The sequence below is a fragment of the Atractosteus spatula genome, chromosome 20, assembly GCF_055471065.1.
Source record: "Atractosteus spatula isolate fAtrSpa1 chromosome 20, fAtrSpa1.hap1, whole genome shotgun sequence".
NCBI classification, from domain to species: Eukaryota; Metazoa; Chordata; class Actinopteri; order Semionotiformes; family Lepisosteidae; genus Atractosteus; species Atractosteus spatula.
In genome coordinates, this window is record NC_142725.1 from 17748071 (window position 1) to 17767220 (window position 19150).

At 55.3% G+C, this 19150-nt stretch overlaps 1 protein-coding gene across 8 annotated transcripts in view; it reads left to right on the plus strand.

Annotated features, from left to right (window-relative positions):
• The window catches only part of agrn (agrin), a 170550-nt gene that overhangs the window by 98599 nt on the left and 52801 nt on the right, over nt 1–19150 (plus strand). For 5 of the 8 annotated variants that reach the window (XM_088938370.1, XM_088938371.1, XM_088938378.1 and 2 more), the window contains 5 exons: nt 2267–2320; nt 5188–5400; nt 10895–11116; nt 12857–13081; nt 14001–14207. In XM_088938370.1, the coding sequence (XP_088794496.1) occupies nt 2267–2320; nt 5188–5400; nt 10895–11116; nt 12857–13081; nt 14001–14207 (921 nt within the window). The remainder of the gene's footprint in view (nt 1–2266; nt 2321–5187; nt 5401–10894; nt 11117–12856; nt 13082–14000; nt 14208–19150) is intronic. The other 3 variants (XM_088938373.1, XM_088938375.1, XM_088938377.1) reach the window with 1 other exon arrangement.

Genomic DNA, 19150 nt, shown 5'->3' on the forward strand with positions numbered 1-19150 from the left:
GTTGCTTTCTTTTTTTCTGGACGGGCCGTGAGAAAGCATATAGAGTGATTTGTGGCTATTGATCTGCTTTTGTATTGACCACGCCTGCCTTCTGTGAGATCGCTTAGGCTTTACTCGGGCTGCCATCCGAGCTGAGCAGCGACTTGTGTCCGTGTTGCAGCACCAGGAGGCTGAAATCTGTCTGTGCTGTGGGCTCCGCTGGGCTCTGCTGGGTTCTGTTAGGGTTTGCTGGAGAGAGCTGGACTGAGTTCTGCTGCACTCCAGTTGGATCTGCTGGGCTCAGCTAAACTCCAGTATGATCTGCTGGGCTGAGAGCCACCCAGAGAAACTGGGGCTCAGGGCAGACATCGTCAGGAGCGAGCCCCCATGACTGTCTTCCCTGCCTGCAGCGCTGGAGATAGTAGCACTTTCCTGGGGAGCCACACAGCTTCGTCACAGGGAGGAGGAAGAGTGAACCGAAAGCAGGATGGTGGAGATGGAGGCGGGGAGAGTGAGAGCACTTCACTGTGACGCTGGCCCTCGACTGTGTGAATAATTTAATCTCGCGATGCGCCTGCCAAGGGCGATGCTGATTTATTCATGTATATTTCAGGAAGTTGTAATCTGTTCGGAGCTCGCCTGCTTTCTTTTGTGTTGGAGATGAAAGGTGACAGAATCGGGACTTCTAATATCTCTGAATTATTAACACAGCCTCCCTGGACAAAACAGACACGCTGGTTATGTAGGAAAGTAGGAGGTGGGTGTGAGAGACGAGAAGACGACACCTTATCTCCCTCTGTTAAAGGGTTTGATTTCCAAAAGGGCTTAATTGTTTGCTGGTAGGGTACCTGCTTGCATCTTTGGAAAGAGAGGACTGTGCCGGACTCCTGTTCCCCTCTGAGCTTCGGGTGCACTGCCGGTGTCTCGGCGCAGGCAGGGCTCTACACTTGGTGTGTTTTATTAGTTTTCATTTTATTGTGTTTTTTTTTTAAGGGAGGCTTGGGACTGTTTCACTGAGATTTTCTGGCAATAAATGTCAATCCCCGTTGAGCTGGGGAAGAGCCATTACTCAGTTCAGTGAGGAGAATGAGGCGCTGGGACTGATGCTGCCATTTACACAGGGGGATGGGAGAAAAGGGGGCTCCTCCCAGAGTGTCCGCTGGGGGCGCAGCAGCTGGCCGTGTTGCACGGCTGTAGTGTTTGTGTGGCCGTGTGCATGAGTGCGCCTGTATCCCCAGGAGCTCCGCTGATCCTCTCTGCTGCTTCCTTCTCCCTTTGGGAAGTTGGGAAGCGCGGCGGGCGTCTCCTCTTGCTCCCGAGCTGTGTCAGCCCACAGGAGCCGGGCAGCCTTGCGTGCCTGAAGCACCAGCGGGTGTGCGGCAGTACCTGTGCCGGTGCCAGGGAAATTCCTCGGCGTGAGTGTGGTCAGACCAGAAGAGGCACTGGGGGCGCTGCTCGGGTGACGCAGAGCGTCTGCCCCTCTCGTTGCTGCAGAACCGCCCTGCCTCTCTGTGCTGGTACTCAGAGCTCCGCTGTGGCCTTGCTGGGCTGGATAGTTGGGTCTGATACTGGCAGGCAGATGAGGTTCTGGTTCTGATCTGAGCAGGAGCTAAGGTCCTCACAGGTTCTCACTGTGTGCTTGTTGGGGTCCTCACAGGGGCTGTGTGCTTGTTGGGGTGCAGACAGGGGTGTGTGCTTGTTGGGGTCCTCACAGGGGCTATGTGCTTGTTGGGGTGCAGACAGGGGCTGTGTGCTTGTTGGGGTGCAGACAGGGGCTGTGTGCTTGTTGGGGTGCAGACAGGGCTGTGTGCTTGTTGGGGTGCAGACAGGGGCTGTGTGCTCATTGGGGTGCAGACAGGGGTGTGTGCTGTTTGTTTCTGTTGGTTTTCCTTAAACCCCCCTGCCCCCCATTTTGCTGTACTAGCTTCCATGACCGTTTCCACGACAACCCCGCGATACCGCTGTCGTTCCGATGGTGCTGATCCGGCCTGGAGCACCAGGGAGGGCAGGGGCTCGGCGTCCGTCCCCCAGAGACCCCGCGAGCTGACCCCGCGCGCAGGCCCTGGTCAGAGCCCGGCCTTGCCAGGGCGATCTGCTTCGGCTTGCTCAGCACACAGTCCAAATGTTGAACCTGAGATCTCCCTGCCGGCTCCTTTTCCGGGCACAGAGGACGCCCATCTGCTTCGGAAGCAGTCGTCAGCCAGCAGGGTTACAGGCTACCATTCAGTTTATTCATTTGGAGTCATTAAAAAAGCTTCTGACTGTGAATCCTATTTTATCATTTTAGTGTTCAACAGCTGTGGAACTTATGGCAACATCAAAACATCTGGAATTCCCCCTTGTGAGTGACCTTTTTCTGTTCCCCCTTGGAGTGAGGGTTTCTTGAACTTCCTTATCATCTTCGCCCTTTCTGATTTCTTTGAAAGCAGTTTCAGGAGCCCTCAAACCAGGGCTGTCCAGCCTCGGCCCCTGAGGGCCGGTGTGTTCTACATTTGGGGTCTCCTTAGAGATCCAGCCACTGAACAGCTGGAAGAAGCTGTGAAATGGGTCTTATTAAGCCAGTAATGAGCTGATTGAGGTTATTAAGATCTGTCATTAACTGTACAAATGAGCTTCTCTGAAATGCAGCATTCAGTTATTTTTTACCCTGTACTGATATTGCACCTGCAGTTTTTACACCTTTGGGTTTAATCCTCTAATTAATTTCTTGATTTAATATGAACCTGTATTTTCTATAATAACCGTTTAGTTCCGCAAAAGGTCTTGGGTGCATGTGCTTGTACATCTATGAATGATCATGAATAATCCTGAGAGGGCACCAGGAGAGCCATGTCCTGGGGTCAGGAAGTCGCGGTTTTGTCAGGCAGACTCACTGCTTTTCCGTGGGTGGTGGAGGAGCTTCTGCAGGCTGAAAGCAGTCCCAGACAGCTCCCCTTGCTGTGCGCCAAGACAGCCTGGGACAGGGGAGCTCACTGTCACCATTAACGCTGTTACTGCGGAGCTGAACCTCGATGCTCAGGTAACCCGTCTAGACGGGAGGTGTTTTAATCAGCCTCGCAGGGCCCTGCTGGCTCTCTGTCTTCTCTCTCCCGCTGGTTAAGGTGGCAGAACTGATCCTGCTCTCTGCTCTGCCCTGCGGATCTTTCCTCTGCTCTCACCCTTACCTGCTACAGGTACCACAGCTCGCCCTGTGGGCTTCTTCACAATCAGAAGAGAGCAGGAGCCAGAGGTGGGAACTCTGTGCAAGTGTGTAGAAGACAGAGGAGCAGGCTACCGTGCTGTTGAAGCCAATAGTCTGGCTTCTTTCAACACACACAAGAGCCAGCTGACTACTAAACTGCCAAACAGGCTAAACAGGCTGAATGGCCTCCTTCGGTCTGGAGCTGCTCTTATGAACCTGTACTGTGATGTTTTCTTCTTTTCGAAACTGGGCTGGAGCTCGGTTAAAAAGAAAGATCTGCAGAGGTCGTTGCCGGAGGCCCGTGGAGCCGCAATGCCGGCCCTGGGGTTTTCGTGAAGGGCACACGAGGGCAGTGCTCAGGTCGCTCGTGCTTTCCAAGAGGAGACGGGACCAGGGAGGACGTGTGCCTGCAGAGCACGGAGCACCTGCTCACATCACCTTCCCCCTCAGTAACGAGCTCTCCTGCGGCTGCAGTGCGCTGATGGCCCGTGGGCCCTCTCGATACAGCTGCTGCAGTGCTCTTCCTGTCGGCCTTCCTGTTCTGCTTGTTTTTGTTTCACACTGGCTTCTACCTCCGTCCCCCCTTTTCAGAGCAGAGGCCGTTCTGCCTCGAGGGGGAGAGGCTGGGCTGTGACAGACAGCAGTGGGCTGAGCCTGGTATTCTTTGGGATCGCGGTGGGAAGACTCATAGCTCGGGGGGTTGCAGGAGTCTGCCCCTCACAGCCGCTGGGGGGTCTGCGCAGAAGCTCTGCAGGGTGCCTGCGCTGTGTGTGTGTTTACCCAGCTTTGCCATGTTTCCCACACCCCCCTCAGCTCCTCCTCGCCTCACCCTTGCCGTGACTTCACTGTGCTGACTCGCCCTTCACTCTGCTTTCAGCCGGGCACACGCTGCAGGGCGCGTCCGAGTGGGCAGGCTCAGGAAGGCGCAGCTTAGTTCACCTGTGCCACTAATGATGGCATTCGACCTATCCTGCACTGCTTCCCAGAGCCCAGAAGCAGAACTACTGTAGCATGAGGTCTTCCTGAGCCTAGAGGGGACAATGCTAGCACCTGAATTCTGTAGGGATCCCACGATCGACTCAAGCTCGCGATCACTGTGTTGGCTTCACACCTCACACGATATTCCGTGCAAGGAAGTGTCTCCTGTTGCACTGAATGGAAATGTCCACTGGAGCCGGCTGCTCCTCTAGCTGTGGGATATGGTGTCCTGCAGTGCGGTGGGGTGTCCTCACAGCAGACACAGGCAGTGACTTGTCCCTGAGCGCTCAGCACGCTGCCTCGCGCTAAGGTACTAGAGCAGCAAGAGAGGGAAGAGACCAGGGCCGCAAGGTCACCCCGGTGCAGGAGCGCCGCTCTTGGAGCTTTTAAAAATGAGAGGATGCCGTTCTGAGGACATCTGCTACGTTACCAAGTCCCATTATCATACTTGCGTTTCATCTGGTAGATGTAAAAAGCACATCTGAAGGTATTGGAGAGGTCCTGGTGCTCAGGTACCTTGCCTTTAACCAAGAGGCTCAGGCCAGCTGTGAGGCAGTCAGTGGGCTCTGTTTCCAGTCGGGGTGGGAATCTCGGTGTCACAGTGGAGCTCAGCGGGGTTTAAATGCCCTGGACAGGTGACTTTCAACAGGTATTCAACCACTGCAGCTGGCTGTCTTCCGCTGAGCCTGCTGCCGTCCAGCCCGTCCTGTCAGTCAGTCAGGGAAGGGAAGGTTTAAGCACTAGACGACAGGAGGAAGTACCGAAGAACTCGGCGTCCACGTAACTTGTCACGTACTTCAAGGTGCAGAGACACACTGGGATATCGCTAATGAGCTGTTGCTTGACGGTGCCCGGCGTGATCTCTGTCTCTCCTTGCCTTGGGTCAGCCCTGCAGGTGCCAGCCTCCTGCCTGGGCTCCCTCCCTCGAGGCGGGGGGAGGGCGGGGGCACAGCGCGGAGAAGGGGGGGGGGGGGGGGCGTCCCAACTCGCCGAGACCGGAGCGCCGTGAAGGCTGGGTCCTGAGTGTCTTCTATCTCCTCTTCCTGCAGGGTGCAGAGGGATGCTGTGCGGATTCGGGGCGGTGTGCGAGAGGGACCCCGCGGACCCCTCCAAGGGGGAGTGTGTGTGCAAGAAGACCTGCCCGCCCGTGGTGGCGCCGGTCTGCGGCTCCGACTCTTCCACCTACTCCAACGAGTGCGAGCTGGAGAAGGCCCAGTGCGCCACGCAGAGGAGGCTCAAGGTGGTGCGCAAGGGGTCCTGTGGTAGGTGGAGCGGCGCCAAACACACCACACCCCCACTGCTGCCTGAGCCCTGCTGTATGGTACCCCATGACCATCAGCCACTACTCTTCCCAGCACTTCCAAGTGAAAGCGAATGTCCACTTTTGGATGTTGGCTAAGTAGTGTGTTTTTGGATGTTGAATGTTGTTTCCTGTGTGCGTGTGTGGGTTTTTTTTTCAATTCGCACAGTGGGCGCGTGTCAGCCCGGCGCTGCATCAGCCCCGCCGCAGGGCTGCCCGCGCGCGGCAGAAGAGCTGCAATTATGCGGTGGAGCAGCGCAGCTGCCGAGGCTGTGGAGGAGGCCAAATTACTGGACTTGGAACGGGGGTCTGGGATCTGTGTGTGTGTGTTTGCGGAGTGTAACGCGCTCAGAGCCGCCAGGGCCCAAATATCTGCCGCCCACTGGCAGCAGTTCACCCCCACCTAGTCAGGAACTCAGAATCTCGCAGGACGGGGGGACAGAGGCAGGTCTTTACGCTGCAAGCAGCAGAGGTCCTGTCTTTGAAATTACCGAACTGCTCACAAACTGCTTTATTTCACTTGGTTTTTGTGGTGCTGGCTGTCCTGAAATAGACTCGCTTCATGCTTGAGCTGAAGGGTTAAGGCAGGGAGTCCTTTACCGGCTGTTAAGGAGTGGGGGATTGAGCCATCTGAGAGATCTTTGAGTTGGACGGTCCGTTTCAGATTGCAACAAGCCCTTTTGTTTGCTTGGCTATGCAGTGCATCACTGTCTTCTACAATCGTTAGAACAGCTAATCTACACAGTTATTACATCGAGATTGAAAACCGAGAAGCCAGCGTGGCGTCGAGGAGCCCTGGGAATTGGTCTGCCTGGGAGGGATCGGGGGGCCGGAGGCCCTTGTCATCAGATCGAGCTCCGAGACCAGTAAACATGGTCTCTGGCGGCATCGAGTGCCTTTCAGAGCTGATCCCTGCGCCCCAGCCGTGCGGAACGGCTGACACTCCGAGCGCAGTCTGTGGCGGTCGATGGCGAGGGGAGGCAGAATTGATTGCCAGCCGGGCGTCCCCGGCCTGTGACCGCGCTCGTCACCCCCTGGGGGTACAGCTCCAGCGCCGAGGCGTGAAAACCCCGATGAGGTGATGCCTCGGCTCTGCGATGAAAGCAGATATCGAATACCTGTTAGAGAGAAGTTTGTTTTTTAGGGCTTCTGCCAGGTTTGTAATGCAAACAGATTTGCTGCAGCTGGTGCTCAATCGAACGTGAGCAATGAGATGTCTCTTTCCTTCAGGTCTCTCCTCCTAATCGATGTACAGATCCTCATTTCCCTGTTTCCCTGCCCACCTGTCTGTGGAGCACTCGGGTCTTTCCAGCACACGTGACCTCAGGTGACCTCTGACCTCTGACCTGGCTTGGCACTGGCTGGACGTGGTGCTGGCTTCAGGGAGAGTTTTCCGCTGCTTTCCGATGGACACGCTGGCAGCGATTCCCGCCCGCCGTTCCCATGGGCCGGGCGTGGAAAAACACTCCTGCTCTGCTGTTTGAAAAGGGCTCCTTTACCAAAGGATCAAAACATCCTGTGCTTCACTCGCTCCTCCCCATCGTGCCAGAGGTGCTTTTTCTTGGCAACTTTTCATTTTCCTCTCACATTCCCTCTTGCTTTGGTTGCTGTGCTTTGGAAAACGGGAAGATGACAAGCTCACCAGGATCACTGGGGTTATGAGGCTCTTCCGATGGAAAAGTGTACAGAGGCTCAGGGGCACTTCAGTGGCAGCAAATTCATTTGTTTTTCTTGATGGAGTTTGCTGTTGGCTGCTGCCCAGTCTAGTTCCTTTCAGGCTGCGGGAGATCGTTCACACAGCTGAAGAGTAAAGACGTGCGCAGATCTGTAAGGCAGTGTGCGAGCTCGCTGCTTTCTACCTGCCCGCATTGTTGGTGCTTTCCACAGCGGCGGAGTCTTCTGGCTCGAAGGAAGCCGCTCACATGACAGAAACGATAAGAAGAGGTTTTGAATGCTGTCTGGCCCTTCGCTCCTGTGCTCCCCCCACTCCGAGAAGTGATACTTGTTAAACAAACCCTGTCTGCTGTCACCTAGTGGGGACCGGGGCCAGACATCTTGCTCGAGAGAGATAAGCAGAGATTACTGCTCATTTAAAGAAAGAAGATGTTTTGCTGGCTAAGCCTAATACTGCTCAGGAACTCTACTTTACAACTTTTCCTATTTCCTTGCATAATGTTTTCTCGGCTTCAAGCCGATGCGCACACACACAAAGGGCAGTACATTGTGAACAGCAGCGTGGGAGAGACAATGGTGCTTTTCTTACTGCGACCAGACAGAAGTATTTTCTTCTGTTCATTGTGCGCCTATTATAAATTCCGTTGACCTGACGCTGCACAAAAATGACATAAACCTAACGAGGAAAAGTGGGCTGAAATTGCCTGCAGTATTGAAAGAAGTCGAGTTCTTAAGTCAAATGTTACCTCCTTCTTTTGCAGCCTGTTGGACAAGAGAAAAGCATTGTGCTCTCAGGGACGAAACACAAGTGTTTTTGCAGAGACGTGTTCAGGATGCTAACTCTAGGAGCTGAGATTGGAGAGGCTCCTGTGTGAATCAGGGCAGTGGCTGGGATTGACAGCAATCAGGGCACTGCTAGGAAACTGGGACAGCTTGGAAAAGAGAAGAGGAGATTCACACAGCTGAGACTGATGTATGTGCCTGTTCGTTTTCTCGCAGATTGCCGCCCTAGTTGGGGACGAAATTAATATTATATGAATATTTTGAATCTCCGATGGTCCCACTTTCTGGAAATGCCATCCCCCCTTGCCCTGCAGCTCCATCCCTCTCGCGGGCCTGCCTCTGCTGCTCCAAGCCTGCCACTCTGCCTGCCTGTGCTGTTGCCAATTAAGGAGTTGGAGGGACATCCCAGCTGGACCTCTGGCCAGTCATCTGAGTCTAACCCCCCAGCCCAGCCAGTTCCCCAGATGCCACTGCGCTCCGTCCCAGAAAGAGGAGTCATCGAGGCCGGCAGGGCTCCTCAGTGCCGACCTTCTCCTTAAACAAGACCACGTCTCAGCTGGGGGGACAAGTGAGAAATGTGCAGAGAGAGAGAGAATGACAGCTCTCAGTGCTGCAGAGCTCCGAGTGTTTCTCTTCCTTCATTATTTTTTCTAGTTTCTCTCTGTTTGTGTAGCCTTGTGTTTGTGCAGGGTGGATGCTTATTGAATCCTGGCGTAAAATTGAGTCGGCCTCGTGTTGTGCAGTTTTACGTCAGGTGGAGAAGGGGACGAAACAGACAAGCAGAAGAACTGTCTGGGAATTTGACGAATCACCCTCTAGTTTCTTCTGCCTTTGCAAACGAGAGCTTTTTAACGTTGTGTTGCTGCTTTGCAATGAGAACGGATCTGCATGAGAGACTGTGGCTCCCAGCTCTTTGCTGTGGGGGGCTGGGAGAGAAGGGTGAGAGATAATGGCTTGGTTTCTCAAAAGCCACATTTCATGTTTTTGTAATTGCAGGCGGTTTTAATCCAGTTTAATCTTAAAGCACGTCCCGGGTGTGCCGGTCTCTGCACACCCTTTCCCTTTCTTCCGCCGACACAGGTGCGCGACAGACAGCCTTTCCCTGGCTTTGTCCATACCGAAGGACATTTGCTCAGTTTGGCAATTTAGCAGGGAAAACCTTCAAGCACGCCTGCTGTGGGCCACTGGTCCTGTGTCTGGCACGGTGCAGCTGTAGCATCGGGCAGTGTCATACGGAGCTGGCTTCGATTCTCGCTCTCCCGTTTTCCCACTGTGCTCGGGACTGCCAGATGGGCTAGGGGCTACAGGGACTTCACTGGGAAGTGTCCTGCTAGGCAACAAGGCTGGGGGCAGGCTTGACACTCGTTGGATAGCTTGGCAGAGTCCGAGCTGCTCCAGGCCTGGCTGCGGGGCTTGGGAGGGCGGGGGGCCGGCGATGAGTGGCAGGCACTTGGTCCGCTTCACCTTCCCTCCCCACAGCCCGCTCCTAGAGGAGGGAAGCAGAACGTTAGAAGGTACAGCAGAAGGAGAACGAAAAGGCTTTGATATAAGAGTCTCTGAAAAGGAGGGCAGGGTCTCCAGCGAGACTCCGGGGGTGACACTGAGCTGTGGATCCAAAGGTTCCCCCCCCTCTACCGGCCCTGTACCAGCCCCCCGAACCAGCCCTGCCATGAAGTATTAATAAATCTAGTGTAAATCATACAGCATTTATCAAAAGAGCCAAGAGAAGGTTTTGTTTTGCATTGCAGCAGGGCACTGGCTCTTGTTTCACTGAGCCAGAAGTCAGCCTGCGCCTCCCCCTGCCTTGTTCCCCTCTGTTGCTTGGCTATTGCTGCCTGGAGCTGTGTGATCTCCCTGCGTCCCCTTCATTAAAATTTTAAACCTGGCAAAGCTCTGACCACATCCTCGCGGGCAGACAGCCCTGCCACTCGCTGGACTGGAGCAGCAGTCTGATTAGGAAGCAGGGGTGCTTTTATAAAAGAAAAAAGGAGCTTCGTGATTCATCAGATCTCCCGGGAAAAGTCCCTGGTGGTTATTGCTTATAAAACTAGTCACATTCTTACAAGCAATTTGCTAACACATCCGTGGCTGAAGTGAGGCTTATCTGTGCTAACACCGTGCATGGAAATATACGCTAAATGGGCTGTCCTCTTAGCATTCAAATCCAATCTCCTTGTTGATTTTTTGCAAAATTTGCTGCAATAAAAAAATGCCCGACTTGAATTTAATGGGTTCCAGTATGAAGATAATTCTGTATACAATTACAGTGTAAATAGCTCTCTTTCTTTCCTGGTACACAGTGCTTGCATGGATGGGGAAAGTGCTACAACTTGCACATCTAATTTCACGGTACCTATAAATCCCCTCACATGTACAGCTCCCCTGTTCGCCTCGCCTCATCGCCTCTCCTCGGCGATACGTGTTTGATAAACATTACCCTACAGGAGTGTGGACTGCGCATGGTGCGCTTTAAGCTTCAATCAGGCCAGCGTAGAGAGGCGTCTCAGCTGAAGGGGAGAACAAGCCAGGCTCTGTCGAAGGAGTTTCATGGCGTTTCGTGATGTGACGTGATGATGGCAGCAGTGCAGGAAATGAAGGGCTTGTTAACCTGTTAGTCGTGTGCCAGAGGAAAGCCTTGTGCAGATGACACCCTCTCCAGTTGTCTGACATCCCCAGTCAGAGGAGGACAGCCCTGACACGCCGTCACACCCAGGAAGCAGCTCCTTCCTCCGTGTCTGCAGTGTGTTTGCACAGAGGTGATGGGCGACTGTTCAGGCGTGGAAAGATATTTGTTACTGCAGGGTTGCAGCTAGGGTGAAGGATGAGCAATGTTGTCCCTCTCATACATCATGCCTCCACACGTCAGGCAGGAGCAGGTGCTCTGCAGAGTCCTTGTTGCAGGCTGTAGCGTGAAGTGCAGGTCCAGAGGCGGCAGAGGCCGCTGATGTGGGGCCTGTCAGGGACCGGCCGCTGGCACTGACCCTCTGTCCCCTCCTCAGCCAAGGACCCCTGCAGCGAAGTGACCTGCAGCTACGGCAGCACCTGCATCCAGTCCTCCGACGGCCAGTCCGCCAAGTGCGTGTGCCCGCTGTCCTGCGAGCAGGAGCCCCAGCGCAAGGTGTGTGGCAGTGACGGGCAGGACTACCCCAGCGAGTGCCAGCTGAACCAGCACGCCTGCCGCCTGCAGAAGAACATCAGGAAGGAGCACGACGGCCCCTGCGGTGAGTTGGCATTCCCCTCCCTGTCCGCTGGTGACTCGGCCTCTCCCACCGCCCTCGGTCCGCTGAGTCTCGGTCGCCTGTCCGGGGGGCTCGGGGCTCCGCAGCCCCAGAAGAAGCTCGTTGCTGGCATCACTGGACCAGCGGGGCCTGTCGTTGGTCTTCACCACAGGGCTTGGGAGAGAGCTCCGGATGAACTGGATACTCCCTGGTCTTCGGGGTTTCCAAGCAGCTGCTCCTCTCTCCTGATTTTGCCAAACTCTCACGATATCGAGCGCTGGGTTCGGTTTCTTTCCCCTTGTTTCCAGCTCACGCCTCTTCCTTCTTTGCTGTGTGAGTGAACGTGCTAGTTCCCCCGGGGCCTGTTGGTTGAAATATCCGTCTCCGTAGCGCGGCGGCGTGCTCACTGTTCCTGGCATTCTTCACATTAAATACCTCCATTCCCACCCGAAGGCCTCCATTTGAAATCCAGATACAGGGCAAAGACGCCGGGGCTGTGATCGTGGAGATTAATGCTCCTGCTTCCTGCTGAGCAGCAGGATATGTCAGACGAACCGGAATAAAAAATGTCACGAGCTGAAACCTCAACAAAGAAGGACAAATTGTCCAGACGCAAAGCATCTTCTGCTAGTGGTGTGACTGGCTGGGGGTTCAGCCCGTGACCCTGGGGTCCAGGACCTGACTCTTGGGGTGTCTGTACAGTGTCTCTTTAATTGCCTCAGAAGACAGTCCCGGGAAAATGTAGCTAGGATCTGTTATCTAATGATGGCAGTGGGAGAAAGGATCAGTTGCATTCTTGTGTAGCTGCTCATTAGCTGTGTGGGCCCTGGTGTTGTAATAGACTCATCGCTGCTTTCTCATTATTGGCAGCTTGTCTGCGATTCCAACTCCAGTGTTACTTTGGCAAGTGTGTCTCAGTCATCCTCGTCACTCTGTGCAAAGATTAAAGCGAAGCTGTGCTTTCTTTTATGTTCGTGTTGTCATTCCTTTTTTCCCCCCTTTTTTAATCCAGAGACTTGGAAACAGTTCTGCCTTTTCTGTTTTGTTTTATCCCCTGTGGGCTACAAATGACTTACTCGCAGCTTGGCGGAGTTCTAATGCTGTACGACAGCAAATAAATCCTTTGTCTCCCCTCGCTTTTGAACGCCCGGCTGCAGCTGTAAAGCTGCCTCTCTGATTTCAATAACCGTCTTTGTAAATTACATTACAATTATGGATTATCTTGCCTCCCCGCTGGCCCGGGGGAACTGTGCGTCACCACGCAGTCCTCACGAAGCGCTCCGGCGCCGGCTGTCGACAGGACAGGTGTGTGTCGATGCACCTGGGGACGCTGGCGTGGCCTGGAGGGGTCGCCCTGGTGACTGAGTAACACTGCACGTCGCTCTTCGGCTCCCTGGGCCTCAGCGGGCGGGACTGTGCTCTTACCCTAGGTACTCTTCTGCCAGAAATTCCTCGAAGATACGAGCCGCCCGGCAGTTCCTCTCACAAGTGTGTGCAGAGTGTGCGTTGCCTTTCATTCTGTGAATGAGCACAGTTTAGATTGCACAAGTTATTATTCCGAATAACAAGACCATTTACTCCAGCCAGCAGTGGTGTTATTGTAACTGAGGTGGAAAAGGATTCTGTGCTCGTCGGCGTGTAATTCTGCGGGCGCTGATATTCCCGCGCTCTGCGGGCGCTCCCTGTTCTTGGTCCGTCCGGGCGGGAAGCTGCTGTCCCTAAGCCCCGCCCCTCTCTCCGCAGACCCCTGCGAGGACAGCCGGAGCAACCCGAACGTGGCCTGCCGCGTGGAGCCGCGGACCCGCCGGCCCCAGACCTTCGCCTCGCCGGAGTCCTGCCCGGCGGACCGCGAGCCCGTCTGCGCCAGCGACGGCCAGACCTACGACAACAAGTGCAGGATGGAGCGCACGGGCAAGCTGCAGGGCCTGGAGCTGAAGGCGCTGCACGCCGGGCGCTGCCGGAAGGAGGGTGAGAGCGCGCTGCCCGCCCCACTGCTGTCCGACTCCGAGGGAGCCCCGTCGTTGCTTCCCAGCAGCCCCTGGACCCTGACGGCAGCCAGCCGCTGTCTGTCTGTTTTCACGCCCTTCAGCTGCGAAGGAGTTTCGCTCCACGACCAGGAGTGAAGCTCGCTGAGCTAAGAGCTTCAGGGGCTGTGAAATATGTGTGGGCAGCAGAGCAGGAAGGTAGACTCCCGTTGCACTGCGGTTTGGGCCGGTCCGGGGTTTACGAGCTGCTGGAGCTGGTGATTGATCCAGCACTAGGAGCTGGCTAATTTGTTCTGGCTGCCTTAGCTTGACAGTTTGCTTATACGTTATTTTGGATTTAAAGTCTTATTAAATACATCAGCCTTTTTGTTGCATAATTTATATAAGGGGCCCAGGGGCTCATCACACCTCCTAACATGGATCGAACTGCAACGGGAGTCTCACGTTCATCCCTGTGTTGTGTAGCAGGGACAGAAGGTCAGCTTTGCTCAGAGCTGTGCGGCACAGAGTGTAGAGTTGTGTGTGCCTGTGCTGTGATGTGTAAGACGCTCTCAGTATGTGCCCTTTGCAGGGCTCGGTGCTGCTTTTTAAGGCTCCGCTGCTGCCCGGTAACGTTGGGAGAGGGTGGAAGGGGCCTGTTTCCAGCCTCCAATAACACGGTAATAATAGCAGAGGGCTTCAGCTCTGGGGCAGTGAGTTCCCCGACTCCGGCAGGACCAGCACCCCAGGCCCGGAGAGCAGGAACAGCGGAGACGTAGGGAGCGCGCAGATCCCCCCTGCGTGGCTCGGGCAGAACGGAGCCCGGGGCGCCGCGCACACGCGCTCCTCCTGGAGAAATCCTCGCGGCGGCGCTGTGCTGGTGGCGGAGCGGTGACCCCTGTGGGCTCTGTTTTTGTTCTCAGACGAGTGCCAGGAGGGGTGCCAGTTCAACGCCGTGTGCCAGGTGCAGCGCAGCGGCCCGCGCTGCTCCTGCGAGGCCATCCAGTGCGACGGCGCCTACAGGCCTCTCTGCAGCACGGACGGGCGCACCTTCGGCAACGACTGCGAGCGGCGCAGGGCCGAGTGCCAGGCCCGGGCGCGCATCCCCGTGAAGCAGCAGGGCCCGTGCGGTAAGGCTCTCTCGTGCTCTTGCCCGATGGCTCAGCGCTGGGCAAGATGAGTGATTATGTGTGTGGTGCTGGGGGGGCAGGACTGCAGACACTCAATCCGTCTTCATCCCGTTCCATTGCCATGGCTGTCACGCCTTGCATTGCAGACAGATGAAGCATTAAGGTCATGTTTCATTCATGACTCCCACGCGACGGTAGTGCCAGTCTTCCACTTCTGATTCCATCTGCAGGTGTGTCTTCCATTGTCCTCCTCCTCCTCCTCCTCCCTTGTTCAAAATGTCCGTTTCCTGCTTCTGTTTCAGTGAGCCACGCTGCCTTGTCTTGTCTGTGGAGTCTTGTCTGATTTAGAGCTGGCTGCTGCTGGACGCGTCGCTCTGTGCGACCACTCTGGGCGAGGGGCTTCGGCCTTTGACCTTTCCCACGAAGATCCTGACCTCCCCCGTGGGGGGGGCCGCGCGGCTTTGTTAAAACTGGGGGTTCGCGGCCCCTGGGGGGGGGGTGCAGGGAGGGCAAGGGTGAGTGGGCAGAACTAACCAAGAGGCGCCGGCGAACGGGTCGCGAGCGGGCCTTCGTCTGTCGGTGTGTTTGACCGGTTTTTGCTCTTTAACAGAAATTTGTCAAACCTGAAGTCGTTTTTTCCTCCCCAAGCTGTCAGTGTGTTCTGTGTCCTGCCTTCCTCCACAGCCCTTTTGGGGAAAAAGGAAGCGTCAGTAAGGTTGGAGAGCTCTTCTTCTTCCGAGTGCTGTGCTTGCCCCTTTCCTGGACTGTGCAGCCCCGCCCTCCCCTTTCCCGCCCCCCCTCGCCCTGCATGATGCGTGCATGTGGAGCTCGCGGTGTGCTCTGGAACGCTGGGGTCCCTCTCCAGTCTCGCGAGGGGGCCGCAGGAGGAAGCAGCTGTGACCTGGCGAGCAGCAGGAGGCGGCTCGTCGGCAGGGCAGAGGCTGGTTCTGCTCCGTGAGCCTGCGTGGTGAAAGTTAATCAAATAAGCAGTAGGAAAAGCTGATGAAACATTAAACCTTCTGCTCTACCAACGCAAATATTTTACAGTATTTTCATAGAGTAAGTTTCTTAAATTTCCTTGAGTAAGTAAATGTTTCCATTTGCTCCCCAGCTAATGACAGTACCTTACTGTGTACTGAAATCGGCACACAGTTTGTGCCACACCTCTCCTTCTTAATTAAACATCACATGTGCTTTGCTAAGAGACTTCCCCTCCTCACGGCGGTAGCCTGTTTCCTGCTGGGGAAAGGCTTCCTTTATTGATGAGGCTGCTCCTCCGCTCCATCTGCCCAGGAGACGATTCACGTTCCCTCTTCTCGATGCAAAACAGGGCGCTTACAGCTTTGAAACCTGCTTGTCCTCCGTGGGCGGAAAGCTGAGAGACGTGTCCCAGCTAGGCGAGAGGCGTTCGGGAGGCGGGACTGCGCCGGGAATCTCATTCTCCTGCTCCCGGGAGGCACTCCGGGGAGGCGCCCGGGGATAACTGGCTCGCTCTGTGCCTCCTCCGCCATTTCCCGGTGCATGCTTGTCTCAGGCATCAGCGAGAGCGCGATGGATGGCAGCATTTATCGATTGTACAAAAAAAAAGATGAAGTTTTTGCACTCCATCCAAGTGGGTGACAGCTTACACGCTGCCCTCGGGTGGCCTCTGCTGTCACGTCGGAGAGCGGAGCTGTCAAACTCGGGAGCCCCATCCTCAGCGCTGTGGGTCGTCTGGCGAGGCTCTGAAGGGAGGGTGCCGAGGTCCTGGGGACCCCCTGGCTCCGGGCTCAGGAGACGAGCACGACCAGACAGCTAGAAGACCTTTGTGCGGTCGGAGAGCTTACTCTCCAGGCGTTCCTCAAGAGACCAGAGGCACAGCAGGGCTCGGTAACGTCCCTTGCCATTCCGCCACAAAGCGGCTGAAGCCTAATAAAGGCCCAAGGCGTTGCTGCGCGGGGCTGAGGGGCGGCTGTGGATGTGGCCTGTAGTCCTTTCTTTCCAGAGCGTTACAGAGCCTTTTCCAGGAGCAGCGGGGCGGAAAGCTTGTAGATGGAGAGACTGACTCTGCTCTCGGAGACAGGGAGGATCAAAATGCAGGGCTGGCTGTTGAGGCTGTTAAGGCCGGTTTCTTTCCTTGTCTGCGTGTAAGCCCTCCGCGGTCGATGTCACCAGGTAGTGTCGACAGATGTAGTAGATACCCTCTGCAGCAGCGGACGTCTACCTCAGGCTTCCTCACTGGAGATCCGGGGAGTATAGGGTCACCCCCAGGTCTGTCACACGCCTGCCTCGCGTCATTCCGGCTGCCTGCCTGTGTCCGCGCTGTGTCCCACGCTGTGTCCGTGCTCGCCCCTGGGGGAGGACTGGGCGGTGAAACAGACAGGTGGGCACTGGCTCCCAGTTGAACGCAGTTACATTCGGAGATGTTCCCTGAAGAGAGCGGGACTGACACGTGGAAAAACACACCGCGAGCTGCAGCCGGTCGGCCCCAACTCCCGTCTGCGTCCCGGCGCGCGGGCCTGGCTCGGCTCTGCCGCTGTGGGCACTGGCTGGCTGTAACTGGGCAGACTGGGGGAACGCCTCCTTCTCCTTCCCCGCACCCTGAGGCCTCCCGGCTGGAGACGTCAGGATCCGCCAAGGGGATCGGGCCCCCCCAGAGCTCCAGCGCTAACCCCCCCCCCGTCGCTGAGTGTGTGCGCAGGCCCTGCTTCTCGCTCCTGGGCTGCTCTGCTCACCCCTCGCCTTGTCCCGCCTGCCTCCCCTCCCTCCCTCTTCCTTCCTGCCCTCTATCATTACTTGTCTTTTTTCTTTAAAGACGAAATCGCTGCTAGCTCATCCGCAGGTGTAAAACCCCCTGACGCAGTTCTGCGCTCTCCACACAGCCAGTACAGTTTGATCTATGTGCAGTCAAGCTAAAACAGCACTCGTGGGGATTCTTCATTCTGTATGTTAATGTCTTTTTTTGCCTTTTATTATTTTCTAAATACATAAGAAAATATCTCCCTTAGAGCTAGAGAGCCCCAGTCCTCTAAATGTAATAAGTTCTAAATAAAAGGCTAATAAATTAGAGTAGGCAGGAGATGCATCATGAGGGAAGATATACATTTCTATAAATTATGCATCATTCCACACTCTTGTGTGAGCAGTGCAGCGCTATGCCCTCTGGTCTTCCTCCCAGCACCCCCTTCTCCAGTTGCTGCCCCTGCCCCGTCACCTCTCCCTCCGCTCTTCCAGTCTGCCCGGGCGAATTCTCAGAGCATGACCATCCCGGCTTGGTGCGCTCAAAAGACACTATCCAGAAAAGTCCCGTCTGTGCATGCAGAACTGTGTCTGTGTATGTAGTGCATGTGGTCCGGTCCAGGGTTAGCGTTGGCCTCCATGCCATGGAGACGTTGTCCCTGTCACTCTCCCTGTGCCTCAGTTATTTGCTTTGTGTAGGAGTCCTGCAACACTAGCCCAGCAGGAGTGAGCACAATTATTAAGGAGGAGCAGGTTGAGGCCTCACACGCGACCTTGTTAGAAGCTCAGTATCTCTCCTTTCTTTTGGACGGTGGAGTCCAACGCAAGCCGTGGTGCTGAAACCAGAACTCTGACTTCTTTCAGGAAATGTGATTCTGGCATCAGTTCGCTAACGGGTGAGACAGGCCGGACGGCCCCCTCTCCTCTCCTTTACAACATGCTGTCATTGACGTCGGTGTTCCCCAGAATCACCCCTCTGCTGTCGGGGAGGGAGAGCTCGAACCGTCAAGTTCTCTGCACGTCGCCTGGGAGCAAACCCTTCCAGATCTGGCCTCGGCAGCGCGAGACAGACATCGGGGCGTTCAGCAGCTCTGAGTTTCATTTAGTTCTGCAAATAAATAACACCAGGCTGCTTTTTACAACATTGTGAATCTCGAGGTTCGATTTTTTCAAATGAATTCTAAACATTGCCTCTGCACAGGCCAGGAGAAGAAATATTTTGACAAAACAGGACATAACTGCATGGCCTCTGTAATCCTGAAATGCTGTTGACAGAGGATTTGAGTGGTCTCACGAGCCTGATTTCTGAAGCTTGAAGTAATTCTCCTCACCCCGGAGAACTAGAGCTCGGCAATTATTGAACTAAAAGAATCCTGCTGTTTGAAAAAAAAATCGCCTCACTGAAATAATTTACTTCAGGATTTGTTTGTTTCTCTGCCTGCTGGCAGGGCAGTGCACCTCCAGTCAGAGACATTTGCTGGTTTTGATTTGTTGTTTTTTTTTGCCATAGTATTAATTCAGGTATTCGGGAGATTAAAAAAGTGCGTACGATCCAGTGTAGCATTTGAATAAAATCCCTTCTCTCTGTATAAGCTGAGCAGAGCCCCGGTGGTTTGAATATGTCAGTGCGCTGCTGCTGTAATTTTCAAACGGGAATGTGATTGAGTGCCCTAGGGGTATGTAGGCTGAGTTTTCAAAGCCTTTTTTTGTGATGCCTCGAAAAAAAAAAGCTGGAATGATATTCAAACGATTTCAATTGCAAAAATGCAAAGAGCAGGAGTTTTAGGTGTCGGACTCTGGAATGCAGCGAACTTGTTGACCGTACGAGGCTGCAGCTCGCATGTTAAGTACCGCCGCGATGCTCCCCTGGTCAGTGTGGAGGCGGCGTTTCCTCCTTCTCCCGTCTCTCCCGAGAGCTAGAAGGGTTGCCGGCGGCTGGTGTCCACTGCCACGACCCCCGCAGAGTCGCACGTCCAAGCACGTCCCTCTCAGGCAGGGCACGGGACTGCCTCGCTCTTGAAGACCCACTGGATGGTTCAGCCCTGGAGAGGCTTGGTCCGGCCCGTTGGCGCAGCCCGTCGGGCGCAGTCGTGCATGTGATCGTTCGGCATGGCTACCCGCGCCTGTGGTCCCTCTCGGCGCTGGGCCTGCGTCCCCTGGGTGTGTGCAGGCAGCTGGACCTCAGTAAGCAAGCGCCTCTGGGTGTGCAGCCTGAGTGGCCCTGT